General features: G+C 31.6%; 1 protein-coding gene across 3 annotated transcripts in view; it reads left to right on the top strand.

The window, feature by feature from the left end:
- Uba1 (ubiquitin-like activating enzyme 1) overlaps window positions 1-17,279 on the top strand; it is a 123,084-nt gene that overhangs the window by 79,393 nt on the left and 26,412 nt on the right. For all 3 annotated transcript variants that reach the window (XM_085817143.1, XM_085817145.1, XM_085817144.1), the window contains exons 10-20: window positions 744-911; window positions 1,570-1,671; window positions 1,753-1,833; window positions 1,955-2,110; window positions 4,507-4,672; window positions 10,103-10,185; window positions 10,425-10,538; window positions 11,955-12,019; window positions 12,131-12,179; window positions 12,278-12,424; window positions 12,608-12,682. In XM_085817143.1, coding sequence (XP_085673269.1) covers window positions 744-911; window positions 1,570-1,671; window positions 1,753-1,833; window positions 1,955-2,110; window positions 4,507-4,672; window positions 10,103-10,185; window positions 10,425-10,538; window positions 11,955-12,019; window positions 12,131-12,179; window positions 12,278-12,424; window positions 12,608-12,682 — 1,206 coding nt within the window. The remainder of the gene's footprint in view (window positions 1-743; window positions 912-1,569; window positions 1,672-1,752; window positions 1,834-1,954; window positions 2,111-4,506; window positions 4,673-10,102; window positions 10,186-10,424; window positions 10,539-11,954; window positions 12,020-12,130; window positions 12,180-12,277; window positions 12,425-12,607; window positions 12,683-17,279) is intronic.

Raw genomic sequence — 17,279 nt, 5'->3', positions numbered from 1 at the left:
AATTACATATTATTCATTGGGACAAACTATTTGGGCTTCACAGAATTGAAATACTGATTTTTCCCTTGCCCAAACCGAAAATTGGTGCATCAGTTCGGGCATCACAAGCAACGCGTTAAAGCATTTAGTACCATTTCTTTTTTTATTTAGCTGAATGTAAATTTTAATATCAAATTCTTTGACATACGAAAGGAATTAACTGTGTAGTTGAAAAAACTTGAAAGGTTTCAAAAATGCCCATGACTTATTTTCTTAGTTATAATTTCTGTGTGCTACTACTTTAATAGAGATCTTTTCCTTCAGATGTACTACTTAAATATTTCAAAAGGCATGTGCATATATTTGCTATTTAAGGAAAAAATTTTTGATTGTGCATACAATGAACGGAAAGTTATAAATGTTACTGACAAAAATAGAACTAAATTTTTAGCTTTAAATCAAGCTAAGATTTCTCAATAATGTAAAATTCATCTTTATAAGTTTATTTTCTTAAAAATTGAATCCCATGTTTATTCCCTTTGCTTTCGGTCCAGCATTTTATGATTTTGAAATTATAAGCAAAATTTTGTTTTAAATATTTAGACAGTAGAGGTTGTTTATCTTAAGAGAGGCTTGACCCCTCTGTTTCCATTAACTTTCATATTATGATATAAAATATGATGTGCTAAAAAAGGCTTTCCTGATATCAGTTTTAATTCTATCCCAGGAATTCTTTTTTTTAAATGCTGTTTATTGTTTTACAGGGTGATGCTGAAGAATTTCTTTCATTTTGTAAAGAATTGAATGTAAAAAATGCTAATCCTGTAGAGCTGGATGAAAATCTTCTGAAACGGTTTGCATATGTATGTCAAGGAGAACTTTGTCCCATTCAAGCTGTAATAGGGGGAATTACTGCTCAAGAAATCATGAAAGTAATATTCTGTTTAATCATAGTTTAATGTTTGAATTGCTTAGTTTTCATGCTTTATGTATTTTCTTGTAGTTGCATCTCTTAAGCATTAACTGCCATATATTTTTTTAAATGCTCTTCTGTGGAATAACCTAGTGACAACTTCAAGAGTGTATTTTGCTTGTTTATAAACTTAAGTTTAATTTTAAGCTATAAATTTTCTTTAATTTAATTTAATTTTTCTTTAATTTAATTTAATTTTTCTTTAATGTATGAGAACTATTTAATTTGTGAAGCATCCATTAGCTTAATGTATGAATTTTTATATTGCATTTTTATTTTCAAGATAGTAGCTTATTAATTCCAGAAAACATGTCTTTGTATTAATGTTTTAATTGGTATGTTTATTTCATTTATAATAATAAACCTATTTTTGATGAAATTGAAAAACTTTTAAGAAAATATTAAAACCTTAAAAAAAATTAAGCCTCTGTTATTATCACCTGTATTCAGCTATCTATTTTAAACTGCTTACAGAAAACAAAATCTTTTAATTAAAAAAGTGTTTAGGATGGTTGACTAAAGCTTTTGCTTTGAATCAAAAGTTCATTTAGTATTTTGTCTTCTTATTTAATAGCTTTGATTTTTTTCCCTTAAGTAAAAGAAATTATTTGTCATAGGCTTGTAGTGGAAAGTTTCATCCTATAGTTCAGTGGTTGTACTTTGACGCTTTAGAATGCCTACCTGAAGAAGGAACTGTAAAAGAAGCTTTAGCAGAACCGGTAAAAAGTTTTCAGAATTTAGATCAAATTTCATAAATTTTTAAGTATGAAATTCTAACTTTTTTTTGGTTGTCCTTGAAGCTTGGAATACGTTATGATGGTCAGATTGCTGTTTTTGGAAATGACTTCCAGAATAAACTTTCTAAACTGAAGTACTTTTTGGTGAGTTTTTTTCCATTGTAAAATATTAAAATGTATTGATGTTTTATATTTCATAAATGCAGATTTATTTTCGTACAAAAAATTTTATATTAAATTGTACATTTTTATTTCTTCACATCAGGTTGGTGCTGGAGCAATAGGCTGCGAACATTTGAAAAACATGTCCATGATGGGAGTTGCTTCTTCTCCAGAAGGGAAAATCATAGTTACAGATATGGATCTCATTGAACGTTCTAATTTAAACAGGCAGTTCTTATTTAGGCCATGGGATGTGGGCGTAAGTTGTGTGTCTTTAGTAATGCATTTTATCTTTCTACTAGATCTAAAGCCAGTTATAGTTTAAAAAATAATCTCTTTTAATTTAGCAGAATAATTTTCCTGTTGAGCTGTATGTGTATGCATTATTTATTGCAGATAGTGTGTAGTAGGAAACTGCTAATGAAATGACTAAATTAATGATGCTTTTAGAAGGAGCAATCAGACTTGTGATTCTAGTAATTACTAGTGTTGAATTCGTAGACTGCACTTAACTTTCTTTGGGAGTCAAGAAATGTTCAATAGTATAACAGATACATAGACAAGATATAGTTGTATTATGGTAACACACACATAGACAGGACATGGATTTCTTTGGTAAGTTCTCGGGGAAAAAATATGCGCACACACACACACATATATATATATTTAGCAAAGTCTGGATATACTTTACATCTGAGATAGTTTGTCTGTTCGAAATTTTTAGCACTGTATATATGTGTGTATATTGTGGTGGTTAGTCACAGTGTGTTAGCTGTAGAGGTGGCTTCAGAGCCTGTATTCAAACTTCTTCTCATTGATCCTAACCTCTATGAATCTAAAATCTTCCAATCTCATTGATCCTAACCTCTATGACTGCCATATTTGCTCCTCTTCTGGTGAATAATCCTGTAAGAGGGGAGGGAAAAAAGCCTTTGTAATTGCTTCTATTCACTTTCATTGTTTTTATCAGTGTGCATTAAGCATTCCAGTCTTTCATATCATTTGATTTCAGCACTATCAAGTCCTTTCATTCAGCCATAAGGCAGGTTTTATGAGAGTGCATTAAAAGTGTCTGAGGCTAGCTCTGTTAAATTATTTATCTGAGTTTGAACATTATTTTTCTTCAAAATAGTTGTTAATGTGCCGGTCCCAGCATTCCTGCCTCTACTGGAAAGTGGCATCAAAATCGTGTTATGCAAGTCCATAATTCGGGCTGAATTACAGCAGTGTGAAAATGGTGACTTTTCAGCTGCACCTTTAAAAGTTGAAAAGTCAACAGAAGCTAAATCTGGTAAGTAGACAAATGTGTAAATGATAATATGTTAGAGTTTGTGAGAAACTCTCAAAATGCTCAGTGATAGTGAATTGTTATTGTGGAAAATCCAATCTGTCATGTGCCACCGATCTATTTTCGGCAGATGTTGCTGAACTTCGCAGTAAAAGTATAGTAATGGCAATCTAGTCTTGGTTACAGATATTAAAAATATGATTGTTGTCATCTTTGTCAGGCAACGGCTTATTTTCTTCAAAATGATCAATCAAATGGTCTCAAAATTCAAAAAATCAAAGTGATGGTCTGTTTTACTGCGAAAAAAGCTCTCTACCTTAAGATTATACATGCCGATTCAAAACCGATGAAGATCCTGAATGGTACAGGTGCGTGATTGTTCCCAATATCCTTACGGACATCTATGCACACTGACATGATGTTCATTGTGTATAGCAGTCGGGTACTGGAGGACAGCCATAGTGATGCACTGCATGTTTAATTTTTGCATTAGGATTAGCTGCACTGAATTATGTGGCAAATCAACACTGTATGCAGTATAGTTGATGATCCACGTACTCAAGTTCCTGAACTCATTCTATATTTTTACAGATGATACATATCATCATAATTTTTTCTGTTAAAATTACCCATAGCAATTGGAATATTGCACATGATTTATTGCCTCTCATAATAAGCTTGTTTGGTCTCTGTGTCTAATTTGTCCTGTTCTGCAGTTTCATATTGGCTCATTGTAACACTTTTCTGACTGTGATATTCCATTCACATATGGCCATAGAAACATTGCTATAACAACTTTGATGTTAATACAGCAATGTTTTGAAACATAACAGCCTTATCAAAATTGAAGCAAACTGCAAGAGCAATTCTATTGCTAGTCGTTGGCTTAATGCGGAGCTAATCTGGGAATTTTTTATACACAGCTGTATTTTTGTATTTGCATCTCCCAGTTTGACTGCAAACGAAAGCTGAATTGTTCATTCAAGAATATTATGAATTTACAATTTTGGGTTGAAAAAATTGCAGAATTCAACTTTAAACTTGACATTTTTGTGGTTTTTTGCTATTGCATATTTGTCGAAGTAGAAGAAGCACTACTCTTATTCATACATCTTTTTCACAGATTTAAAACATGCAGATTGAACTTATTGTACTTGTATCTTACATTTATCTTTTTATATGTAAATAGTCCAGTAGGTAGCATACTTAATGTAACTGAGGATTTCATAAAATAAGCTTTTCAGTTCTGGATAATATCATTTATTGTTAGCTGAATTATTTAGAAATTAATATTACAACATTTATATGTAAAGCTATTTTATCGTAAGAATTAAATTTTTGCAACTTAAGTAAGTTTTTTACTTCAGGAGATGAAAGCTGTTGTTGCTGGGAAAGCTGTTTTGAAAATGAATCCAGATGTGAATGTTGAAGCTCATCAACACAGAGTTGGTCCTGAAACTGAAATGGTTTATGATGATGATTTCTTTGAAAGCTTAGATGGAGTTGCAAATGCTTTAGATAATATAGATGCAAGTATGTTTTTTGAAGGAATTAAAATTTGTTTTATGCATTTTAAAGCCTGTAACTTTTTTTTCAAAAAGAATTCAATTTAAAATAATGGGGAAATTTTTACTTTTAAATACAGGTTCATAGCGGTTTGAAATAGATGTAATACCAGCTAAAAAATTCAGTTTCGTCACATGCATATTCATATTTTATTCTGTGAAAAATAAAAATCTAATGTAGCATGAATGAAAATTGTAATGAAATATATGGTGATTACAAAGGTTGATTAATGTGGTATTATAAAGCTTGGTATTTTTTTCAACTAAAACAATTTTTAATTGCAGTTGATTCTCATTATATGAAACTCGGATGTTGAAAATTTTTCCATTAAAGTGCAGTAATATACATAAAATGTAAAAAGTACAACACTCTTTCACATCTGTGCTGATGAAAAATTTCTTTCCCTGCTGCGACCTGCAGTGCTATGAGCTTTTATCCAATGATCGTTTGGAACTCAAGCAAAGTTTCTGATTTGGAATATTCCAATTGTATTGTGGCAGCTTACTTTCTTGCTTGCCCTTCCCTATCTATCTACCTCCTGTTTGCTGCTTTCCAGTATCTTCCATTGTTCCATAACTGCACATATAAAATTTTGTGGTGTAGATTGCACCTATTGCACTGTGCCTATCATGAAGCCATGCCTTAATAGATTAGTCATCAAATAATAAAGCTGTACTGCGATTATCCGACTATTTGTAGTTCAACAATTCTGTTAAGTCATCTGCACAATTAGTATTTCAGGTACCTTCTGATTTCCACTCTGGCTGTGACTGAAAATTGTTTTATTGCTAAGTGCTCACCATACCATTTTTCAAAGCATCACCTATATCCATATATATATATATATATATATATATACACACACACATATGCATACACTAAGATTATGGCAAAGTCTTGAGGACTATCTGCATAAGGGCTGGAATGCCTTCATAGAGGACTTTATAAGGAAAACTTGGCTCATATACATGTTACATGAGGAAAACCATGAAAATGGCCATGCGGCAGCATTTGAACTACTAGTGTTTACTGACTTTTACCTTTTGGCTGCTGGTAAGCCCTTTGGTGGGACAGAAGTTCCATGCTATTTGATTTCCCCATTGCAAAGAATATCAGCTGTGATGGATAACAGGATTCATATGGTCCTTAAGTTTTTTGGAATCGATTTTTGGTCCTTAAAAAAAGTGCTTAGTTTTAATCATCTGAAATTTTTTTTTTTTTTACTTTCATTTTGAGTGTGAATCAGCATTTTGGAGGAATATTTTTGGCGATTTGCTGACAAATATGGTTATCTTTTGAATGGGTAAATGCATTTATGGGTTATAATTTGTTCCTATTTCTAATATATAAATGGTGGGTGGGATAGAGTTTCTGAGCAAGAAGTGAAACATAGGCATTTTGAAATTATTTCATTTTGTCTAATGAAGAGCTCTTAAACAAATTTTCACTTTTGGAGATGTGAATTCTTTTACTAAACGGTTTGGCGATTTTAAGATCAGTTTCTATAGAAAATTTTTAATTCAGAGATCTGGGAATATTTCCACGATTTTTATAGAACATTGTAACATTGATAAATTTCATTTAAATGATGGTAATCTGTTGTAATTATATCTAAGAAATAACATTAAAATAAAGCATTTTTATTTTTCACTATTATAAAGTTCAATTTTGGCCACTTATTATACAATATTTTGAATCTAAAAAATAAGCAAGGTATAATGCTATTACACACAATTTACGAAACGATTCTTAGGAATAGCAAAATAGCTATGTAATTAATTCTTTAATTTTTTTCATGGCAAGAGTTTTCCCATGTAATTGTCTCAGAATGTGCATCATTTTTCTCTATAGATTTAGTTTTACACTTTTTCCTCCTCTCTCTCTTTTATATATATATTTCTGGTTATTTGCTGTTACAGAATTGGTAGGGGTAATTTTTCTTTGGGATTTTAGACATTGCAGCTTGGAAAGTTTAGAAGGATTTGAAGGCAAGATTTATAGACCCACGATTCTAGAAGATTCCAGGAAAATGTGACAAAATGAAAAATGTCTCCATGGTATTAATACGTAATTTCTTACTTTTTGGAGAACGTCTAGAAGAACTATGAAAACATAATAGTTGAATGTTTTACTTCTGATACTAGAATTATTTTCTTTTCTTCATTTTCTCTACACAAGATATGGACAGGCATTATAGAAAAGACGTTTTTTCTTAATAAAGAAATTGAAAACTGACAATTTAAAAGATTCATCTAATATGTCTTAATGCGTCATACATGGGGCTGACACTAAACATTTTCTTACCTGATGCAATCTCTGTGGATTCTAAATTCTGCTGCCTGGTGTCTTTCTAATTTCTGCTTCCAATGCCTGTTCTAAATTGTAAACGTTTGCCATTTCTAGATTTTGTTGCTCGGTTCTAAAAATTATGCCACAGTAGCTCTGTAATCGGACCATACCAAAAATATATTTCATATTTCTTCTGAATTTTCATGTTACTAAAGAAATAAAATTAGCAGCCTTTTATACACTTTAAATGCATTTAGTTTTTTTTATAGATTAACAGATTCCTTAATTAAATCCAAAAATTTTTAAATTAAAAGGAAATGTGGGAGAAAGAAACTGAATACATAAAAAAAAAAAAAAAAAGAAAAGAAAAGAAAAGAAAAGAAAATTATTCTTCAAAGTTTTGTATAGTTATTACGTAATTTACCCAGTTGTTTACAATTTCAGCTTTTTCTATAATTTCCCATTTCTATTTTCTTACCATAATGCATATCACTTAGACAGTTCACTTAGGTTTTTGGAATGTAAGACAAGAGTTTATCCACTTGTTCCCTTTATTAGTTCCTGCCATCGCTGATAATTTATAATTATTCGTCTTTGCTTTACTGCTGCCGACATTTGAATTTGTTATGACGATAAAGTTACTGAGCTAGCTTAAAATGAAATTAAATTGTATAATCTTTGACCACAAGTCCATATTTTTAGTTGGAATTTGACTCTTGTGTAATTACATCACCACAAGCTGTAATTGACTTTGTTAGCATAAGAACATGCCTTTATGTTTTAAGTTCCTTTTTAAATAAGAAGCTTATCTAAACCTTTGTATAGCGATAACTTGCTTCACATCTGTCGGTGGGTGGTGGGCTTTAACTTTTACCAGATCAAGTAAACCCTCATAGGTACATTGTGGAGAAGTTGACAGGTTGGGAGAATAAAACACGCAGAAACTAGTGCGAACGTTGTTTTGCATATTGAGACAAATTTCTCATTGTTAGAAAAGATGCTTAGAGAGAGGGAAATCTATATAAATTAGCCAAAATGTTTGGGAAGGCTTCAAAGTAAAGATTCGTAAATATTTTGTTGAGTGATGTTGTTACAAAAATAAAAATGTTTTGTAGCTTTTAATGTGTAATTATTTTTTATCTCGTTTAAGAATCAATGTCTTAAATTATATGTATTTTGAATTGTGAAATTTTATTAAATTGTGATTTTAATAGGGCTTTTTTTAAATATTGTTAAAAAATAAAATGTAATAGTGGCCATTTAAATTCATAATGACTAAGGTTTCCTAATTTGATAACTTATAATTGCTTATCCTTAAAAATTATCTCTGCATATTAAAGCGAGTTATTGCCTTTCATTAACCCTTACATGGTTAATGAAAGGCAATAACTTACAAGATAAAACACAAAAATGTAAAGATTCATGTAAAACTTATTCTTCTAAATCTATATAAAAAGTCTTTTCTAGAAAGAAAAAATGCATATTTCAGTTCTCCAATATATATAGATTGAAAATATGCAAAACAATACGCAATTTTTTGAAGCAATTCCTGTCCACAAATTGAGCAGTTAGAGAGTTAAACAGATTTAAGAAGTGTATATATAATTTGCCTTGAGCTATGTAATGAATACTTCCATTTATGATTGGATTGTTGAACTAATATGAATATGCTTTGAAGACTTTTATTAATATTGACAAAAGGATGAAACATTTGGGTTGTTTTGGATGAGACTATCCTGTCAAAAACAGAAGCTATAGTCCACCCTAGAACAGAACAGTTCAGACCAAAGTGTATATTTTGCAATGGCCTATCCCTGATGAAGTCGCCTTTTGGAATGTTGAAGAAAGCATTTCTTGAGAAAAGGGTTCATTATGTGTAGGAGTTTTCTATGAGACAGATGTTAATGGTGAAAGCAGAGTTGCCACGCTACTGGGAAAAGTCGGAAGATTCAAAAATTGACCAGAAGCTCAGAGAATTTAAATATGTTGGTCAAAATCTGGAAAAGTCGCAGAATTTCATATTCCCCCCCCCCCCCGAAAAAGATTTTTACACCAGCGTTGTAAGCAATCATTTTGGCAAATTATGTATTGGGGTGAATGATATAATTGTACTTGCTGTTAAAAAAATCTGAAATGTTTCAGATTTTAAATTACGTCCAAAGGGGCGTTTTTTTAACGTTTTGAGTGTTACCTTTATTTATTAAATATCATGTTCTTTGCACTTAAACCATAAAATTCAGTTCAAGAGCAATATCGCAAAATAATGTTAAATTAAGCATATCTTTAGAATTTCCGATATACACAGTCTCGCGAGCTGGAGATAAAAAGTATTTTTTTTTTCTATATAACGTTGCCATTTCTCGCTTTTAAAGCATTGAGTTTGTAAATCAAAAATTCGTTAAAGTTTTACAAAATATAAAATCTATAATAAAACAAATTCGGGATTTCAGATGCCCATATTCGCAATAGGATTTCGTCATTCAAAATTCTATGGCTCTATGTACCATTGTTTTATCACAATGCGAGAAATAGACAATCATTTATGCAGATTTTTCATTATTTAATTTCTTCAAATACAATGCAGGACTCTAACATTTTGTGGCAACAGTTTGAAAAGTGAACTGACATTTATGAGTCCGACGCAAAATCGCAAAACAAAAACAATAGTCCTTCAGGGACAAAGCCCCTTTGGACTAAAAAAGACATCAATACCCGAGTAATTGGGGTGCTCAAAAACGTATGTGCTCCATTTGCAATCTAAAAGTATTGCCAGGTTTAGTCATGCATTTGTTCCCTAATTCCTTACACTGTAAATTTGAAAATGAGTATTATTTGCCCAGTAGGACATGAAATCTAATCTCTGGGACGTATGTGCCCATTAGGACCAAAAGGGTTAAAATTTTATAGTAAATTATACTGCTGAAGAAGTTAATTTTTCAAAGTCCTTTTGAACGGGGAATTATTTTTAGCAGTTTCAGGCAATGGTGAGATGACATGTAATGTTGTTTTTACCTTTTATGTTCTGTTTGCATTATGCTGCATATAATAATCTTAAAAAAACTGCAGAAATGTTTTAACATTTTCTAATATTTTTTTAATTTTTAAAAGGAACTTACATGGACAGGAGATGTGTATATTACCGAAAACCACTGCTCGAGTCTGGAACATTAGGGACTAAAGGGAATGTGCAGGTAAATATTTTTTGGAATTTTTCTATTTCTTAATATATCTGAAAGTGCATAATTATATCACATGATTAATATTTGTCTTGAATGCACTAATTTACCTTGAAAATAGTTTTAATTTTCCTTAACATCTAATCTGCCTTTAAAAATTAATATAGTGTTATTCAATAAAATATCCTTTGGGAATATATGTTAAGATCTGACACTAACATTGGGTTTATCCATATGTAATCATTATTTTCTAGGTTGTGATACCATTTCTTACAGAATCATATGCTTCTTCTCAAGATCCACCTGAGAAATCTATTCCTATATGCACTTTGAAAAACTTCCCAAATGCTATTGAACATACTTTGCAGGTATGAGAAAAACATTTTATGTAAATATTTTTTAAGGTTTGATTGGAATAATTTTATGGATTTGTTTTGTTAGAAATATTCTGTTGGCTATTAGTGAGTAATATAAGTCTTTGAAGGAACATTTCTGTGCATCTGAAATTTACACTAAATATAGACCGAAGTAGAACATGCAGATTATTAACAATTAGTTCACCAGGTATTTTTTCAACTGACCTGTTCCATATTTACATGTTCCTGGAACATAAACTTTACTGAAGCGTCATTGACTGCAATGTCCAACACTGCCGTCAATGAGGCTTCAGTAAAGTTCCAACACTGCTGTCCATTATAAATCTATTTCAGTCTGCCAGGCCATGTGAGCAGTAGTTATTGCCAGCCATGATGCTGTGTGCAGTATTACCTAAATTTTGATAATTTCATTCTTGCATTATCAGATATAAGTGGTTTCACCATAAGTTGAATGAAATAAGTTGGGGATTTATTTTATTCTTGTTTTCTTTGATAATAGTGTTATAAATCGGGGTTTTATTTATGATAAAGTGAGTTTAAGAATGTATTAACCCTCCAAGGGCAACGGGATATACCCTGAAATTTTTAAGTTCCTAAAAATATATCGAATAAATATTTTCTTGGTTTAAAAACATATTCTTAATATATGCTGCACAAAAAAAGGGGGGGACAGTTCTATTTATCCCGTTCTACTAGGCCGGTTGACATAATTCACCTTGCGTTTTCCATGTCTCGAAAGTGCGATTTAGGCTACATATATTTATATATATTGTTCTAACATAGGTATTTTGACAATTCAACTTTTCTGAAATGAAGCACCAATTTTTTTCCCAATATTTGAATTCTACAACTCAAATTATGCCTAGATATTAAATTTTGTAATTTAGAAATTAAAAAATTTATGTTGCCTCTTTTTTTTTCTCAGTTTGCGCCACTTGGTGAATTTCTTAATTTATAGCAACCTATTTTCTTTCCCTTTTTTCATTGTCCACGATCGGAAAAAAGTCATCGTTCATACTTTCAAGTAATTTTAACAAAGTGTGTAAACCAAATTTTCTTTATTTTCGCTTATACACCGAATTTCAAAATGCTCTAAAATGTAAATTCACATATATCTTAGGAAATTTTAACTAAAAAACTCCAATTTTTTTTTCCAGTGTAATTATAAAACATGTCTTGCTAGCACTCAGTAGGTCTGGATCTTTCATCCTGGTGAGGGCATTGTTGATTTTTCGTATTTCTTCTGAAAATAAACCTAATGACTCTGAGGAGTGACCTGTACCTCATTTTTGAAAAATTAAATTTTTATTCTAATATTTAGAATCAGAAGATTAGATTTCTTAGAAGATTTTGCAAAAAATATGTATTGGATTGTAGAAGTAAATATTTTTTTTTTTTTTCTGTTAGTGGGCAAGGGATGAATTTGAAGGACTTTTCAAGCAAGCAGCTGAAAATGCTTATTTGTACCTCACGTATGTATCATTCATAAAGAATTTTGAATTTTAATTGTGTAACTTCAAGAATTTGTATGTAATTTTGAATTAAGTTTATTTTTTAATAATATAATAAATCTTTTTTTTTAGAGACCCTACGTTCATGGATAGAACTCTGAAACTTGCTGGTAATCAGCCGGTAAGCATTCCTATTTATTCATAAAACTGTATTTAAAAAAGAAAATCATAAATTTTTTCTTTCTTTCACACTGCATTCTTTTCACACTGCTTATATAGCTGGAAGTATTGGAGACTGTTAAAAGAGTTATTGTAGATGACCGGCCTGAATTGTTTGAACACTGTGTTACTTGGGCTCGTTTGCATTGGGAAGAACAGTACCATAATCAAATCAGCCAACTTCTTTACAATTTCCCTCCAGATCAGGTAAAGTGATTATCATATGAGGTGTGTGTGTCCGTCAACCTTGTAAATGGTTGTTGTCTGTATGGGTGTTATGGGTAAAATAGATGTCACTTTCTCTGTGTAATTTGTGTGGAAGTGTTTATATTTATAATATAAGTAATCAATGTATTAATAAATTTAAGGAAAAATTAATCTGCATTTCAGGTTACCAGTTCTGGTGCTCCATTCTGGTCAGGCCCTAAACGGTGCCCGAAGCCCCTAAAATTTGATGTTAATAATGTGAGTTTTCATTATTTAAAAAATGTCTGTTCAATTGCTGCTTTTTAAAATATATTGGTTCTCTTCACTGTTGTTTATTTGTTCAGCCAGCCTGAAAAAATAGCTGGATTTTTAGTCTGTATATCACACAGCTGTATTTTAACATAGTATAATCTAGAATACATTTGACGAGTGCTGTGTGTTACCATTTTAAAGCATCTTAGCCTTCATGAACTTAAATTTGTCAGCTTATGAATTGCACGAATGAGAGAAAAACAGTTGTTTGGTAGCTATATTGTGCAGATAAAAATTTTTATTATCCTACATTGTTTATTGAAAATACATAATTTTTTAAGCCTTATAGATTTAATCAAGAAAAAGTTAACTAATTACACAAGAAATTGTACTTCATTTCTCAGTATGTTAAATTCATAATTTATCATAATTTCTGCTTTTATGCAAAATTCATGAAATATTGTCTGTTTTATTCAATGACTTTCCCATACACAATCGTTTTATTGTAGGTGTTTTAGATTGTGATTTACAGTATTAGTATTTTGTTTTTTAATTTTAGGCATGTGACTATGGCAGAGTTATTGTTGGTAATTTAGTTCAGCTGTTCTCATCTAAAATTCCATTGCTCGAATGATCACGTCAAATGGCAGTGCATTAAAAAATTGACTGTTTGCTTGTATTTATATATTAATCTTGCATTATTTGTCAAGGTGTATGGTTGATAAATGCACAGTAGTAGTTCAGAATTGTTGGGAAAAAGAGCAAAAGATATTTTTATAAAAAATATTATTAAAAAAATATGTATTAAATCAAAGATTAAATGGCATTCAAAACATAACTTTGATGTAGAAATAATTTGAAATTTTTATATTTTTTTATGGGGCAGAAGTGCTGTTGCCTGAATAGAAAATCTATTACTTTCATGTTGAATGTTCCATGTATTTGTTAAGTCTGGTGCTTAAATATGTGTTCATTTTCCTGACATTTCAAGGTTTAATAAATATAAAGCAACTTTTTTAAAATGAGAATATGAATGAGGAAAAGTGAGAATTCTAATATGAGAAATTGTTTGCTGCAGAAGAAGGAAATAAAGTTCTGTATTTGGAATTTAGAACTTTTTTGTTATGGGAGTGAAAGGGATTATATTTAGGTGTCAAAAAAAAATCATGGCAGAAATTACTACCTGAAAAAGTTTAAAATGGATTTTTCACATTGGAAAATGCTTGTAGTGCAGTTTCTATGCAAGTTAACCTCTTAAGATGATGCACGAGAGACATAGTTCATCATTTGGGCTACATACAACAAATACTCACCGATTTTCCCAACTGCATTTAGATGTGCAGATATATATATTTTTTTAAATATCAGATACCATTTAAAATGTCTTCAAAAAGAATTTTGAGCTGTGATGAGGGTAGTGAAAGTTCTGCTGACATTGTAATGAATAATTTGATAGATATTTTAAATAGTGACACAAGTGATCCTGCACAAGAACATTGTAATTGGCTGGTTAGTGAAGATGATAGTGACAAAAGCTACAGAAGTCATCAGTTATGGATTTGGAAGTGAAACATTGATGAACCAAAAATCTGAAATTACATTTAGACCTCTAGAATAAAATTGTCAACTTTCAGTCAGTGAAAACAAGAAAGAATTCGACATTTGGAATGTAATATTTGATCATATATTTTGTGAAAACATTGTCGTAGAGATAAAAAGATTCGCAAACCCTAGCAAACAATAAGACAAAAAAAAAAAAAAAAAGAGACAAGACTTCATTTCCTGTTGACTCTGATGAATTGAAAATATATTTTTATTTTGCGTTATGTGTAATAACGGTTGAAGTTTGACAAACTAACATTTCAAATTTTTGGTCTAAGAGGTTATAATAGGAAGACTGGAAAGTAATGTCGCTTTCTTACATTAAATTCAAATGAATAAATTTGTAAGTTTTTATTTTTAATCAATAATATAATCACCCTCGTTATCAACCTTTTGCCATCTTGTATGCAGATTTCAATCCCAGACCAATAAAAAGCAATTGGTTTTGAGTAAAATATCTCGAGATGGCATTTTGGACATCATCCAAATTTTTTACCACTAAAAAAATGTTGTAGGGATCCGACTAAATGGAAATCCAATGCTGGGATATCGGCCGAGTATGGCAGTACCTCCCACCCCGGTTCATTATATTTTTCTAGTGCGGTCTTGCATTGTCGTGTTGCAGAATAACATTTTTTCTGTTTACAATTGATATTTTGTGATTAAAGATTGGTTCACTCCATCCAATTAGTAGAAACTCCAATATTCAGAAAAGCTCTGCCATTCAACAGATTTCTGCAAATAAGTTTGACTAACAATAGAGATAAATTATGCAAAATAAAACCTGTGATAAATTTCAATTCAAGATAAATATTTTTTGTTTATTTTATCAGTTGATAGTAATTATTTATCAAATATTTTGTAAATTAAGATTAGTTTTACCGTACACGTGCATTTACATACCAAAAGACAAGTTCAGATTTGTCTGGTCTTTCACTGGTAGTTTTCAAATGGTCAAAAAGTACATTTAGAAACTACCAATGGTAATGTTCCCTTGATCAAAAAACTTGTAGCTAAGAAATGAAGACAAAGGTGAAGTATTAACAACATTTAACAGTATTGAGCTGTCTGTTTGATTACTTTAAAATAGCAGTCAGTTCTTTCATTTTGACAAATTTTGAAAAATTCAAAAATATTCCATTTTACTTGAGCTTTCCAGTTAGTTCAATTGCCAGATAATTGTGCCTTAACTGTAATTAAGCACATCAGTGCTACCATTGCCTTGTAATCTTGGCTTGTAAGGCAGGGTATCTGATCAAATAATAAAAGTAAAATGTGTAAATATAAATTGAAATTCATTCACAAAATAACAATTCTTTCAAAATTTGATTAGTTGATATTCATTCAATGCTGCTTTTCCTATATGCAGTTGATATTCCTATATAATGAATGAACCTTTTTGGTCCCATCCAATTTCATGTGTACTTTTTGTTATAATGCTATACTGAACATCCAACAGGGTTGCCACGCTACCTGGAAAACCGGAAGAATCGGAAAAAGTCAGGGAATTCGGAAATTTACCAAAAAATTCAGGGAAAAATTAGGGAATTTCATACAACAATCCCGCCTAGCGGTAACATCGCCGAACACTGGTAGTTCGGTCCAAGTTTCGAATCCCGCGAACGGGCTGGCTGCATGGCATTTTCGTGGTTTTCCCCATGTGTAACGTGTATACGAGCCAGTTTCCTTTAGAAAGTCCTCCACGAAGGCATCCCTCCCTTAAGGCAGATAGCCCTCAAATGCTTTGTCGTAATCTAATAAACTAAACCAAACCATACAACAATCCTGCCAAAAAAGCTAGTTTTGCACTAACGTCGGAAAAGATAACTGTTTTGGCGAATTGTGTATCACGCGAGTGTCATTCGGGCAGCTGGCATAGAGCCAATTTTCGCAGCTCCAATTTGATTATCTTTTAGAAAGGCACAGCAAGTTTCCCGCAACTTTTTGGTTTCCAGTAACCTCGAGAATTGCATGTGCAGTGCATGAACTAACGAAACTACCTGTTCTCGTATAAAACAAAATGGGTTTAATCCAAGTATATGGTACCATGGAGGTTAGAATCAAAGAATGTGTATTGTAAAGAAGGAAAACCTCTCTGCAACAGACGTGGCTCCGTTCCATCATAGAGGGAAACAGCTGCGCACGCGCGATGTATCTGTCGCCAAAGCTCGAAACCGGTGTCGAAGTTCGAAGGTCATGTTATCAAGAGTTCATAAAATGAATATCATTTAAAATTTCTTTAACCACTTGCACTAAAAAGACGTGCCATGCATGTCGAGATGCTTTTGTCTCAAACCGCGAGCTACGTGAACACGACACGTCGATAGGCATTTATAGCAGAAATGAAAATAACGTGGAGCATACGTTGCCTAACAACGAGGTTGTTTATTTCTGGAGTTATTGCACTCGCAGACGCAGAGCGGTGTAAATGAGACACTTTACTGCTTGTTATATTGTAGTGCACAGCACCGCAACCGTGAAGTTTAGTCGTAGTGCAAGTGGTTAAACTCTAAAGGAAAAGAAAATAGTTTTTGGTGCAAGTAAATTAATTCATGGATTAGTCATTTTAAGGAGGGGGGGGGGAAATACAAAAATCTGTTTTTAAAATTATTGCGAAAAATTCAAGAAGAAACTTTCTTTGATGAACGTTTCTTCTTGGATTTTTCGCAACTATTTAAAAACAGATTTTCTTAGTTTTCTTTTTTGTCAAAGGACGTTTCTTCTTAACACGTGTTTCTCAATTTCCTGTACACATAGCAGAGAGGGAAATTCTGGCCGCTAGGTTCTCCCGTTAAATCTCTTGGCCAATTTTCCCTCCGCATTCTAGTGGTGTAATAGCATTCTACGTGTATGGAACCTTTTCTTCTTTACATAGACGTTCTTTGGTTAGAATAATCTCCATGTATGGTACAATGGGATTTTGCATGATGATGAGCAGTAAACGGGTCATTTTGGTCTTGGCGACAATTTTCAAAATCGTGCCAAGGCTTTACCGTATACT

Source organism: Stegodyphus dumicola, chromosome 5 (assembly GCF_044657685.1).
Source record: "Stegodyphus dumicola isolate Sdum_Otavi_A_Nest chromosome 5, ASM4465768v1".
Classification (NCBI taxonomy): domain Eukaryota; kingdom Metazoa; phylum Arthropoda; class Arachnida; order Araneae; family Eresidae; genus Stegodyphus; species Stegodyphus dumicola.
Note: the sequence above shows the minus strand (reverse complement) of the source record. Positions and strands in the feature narration are given on the sequence as shown.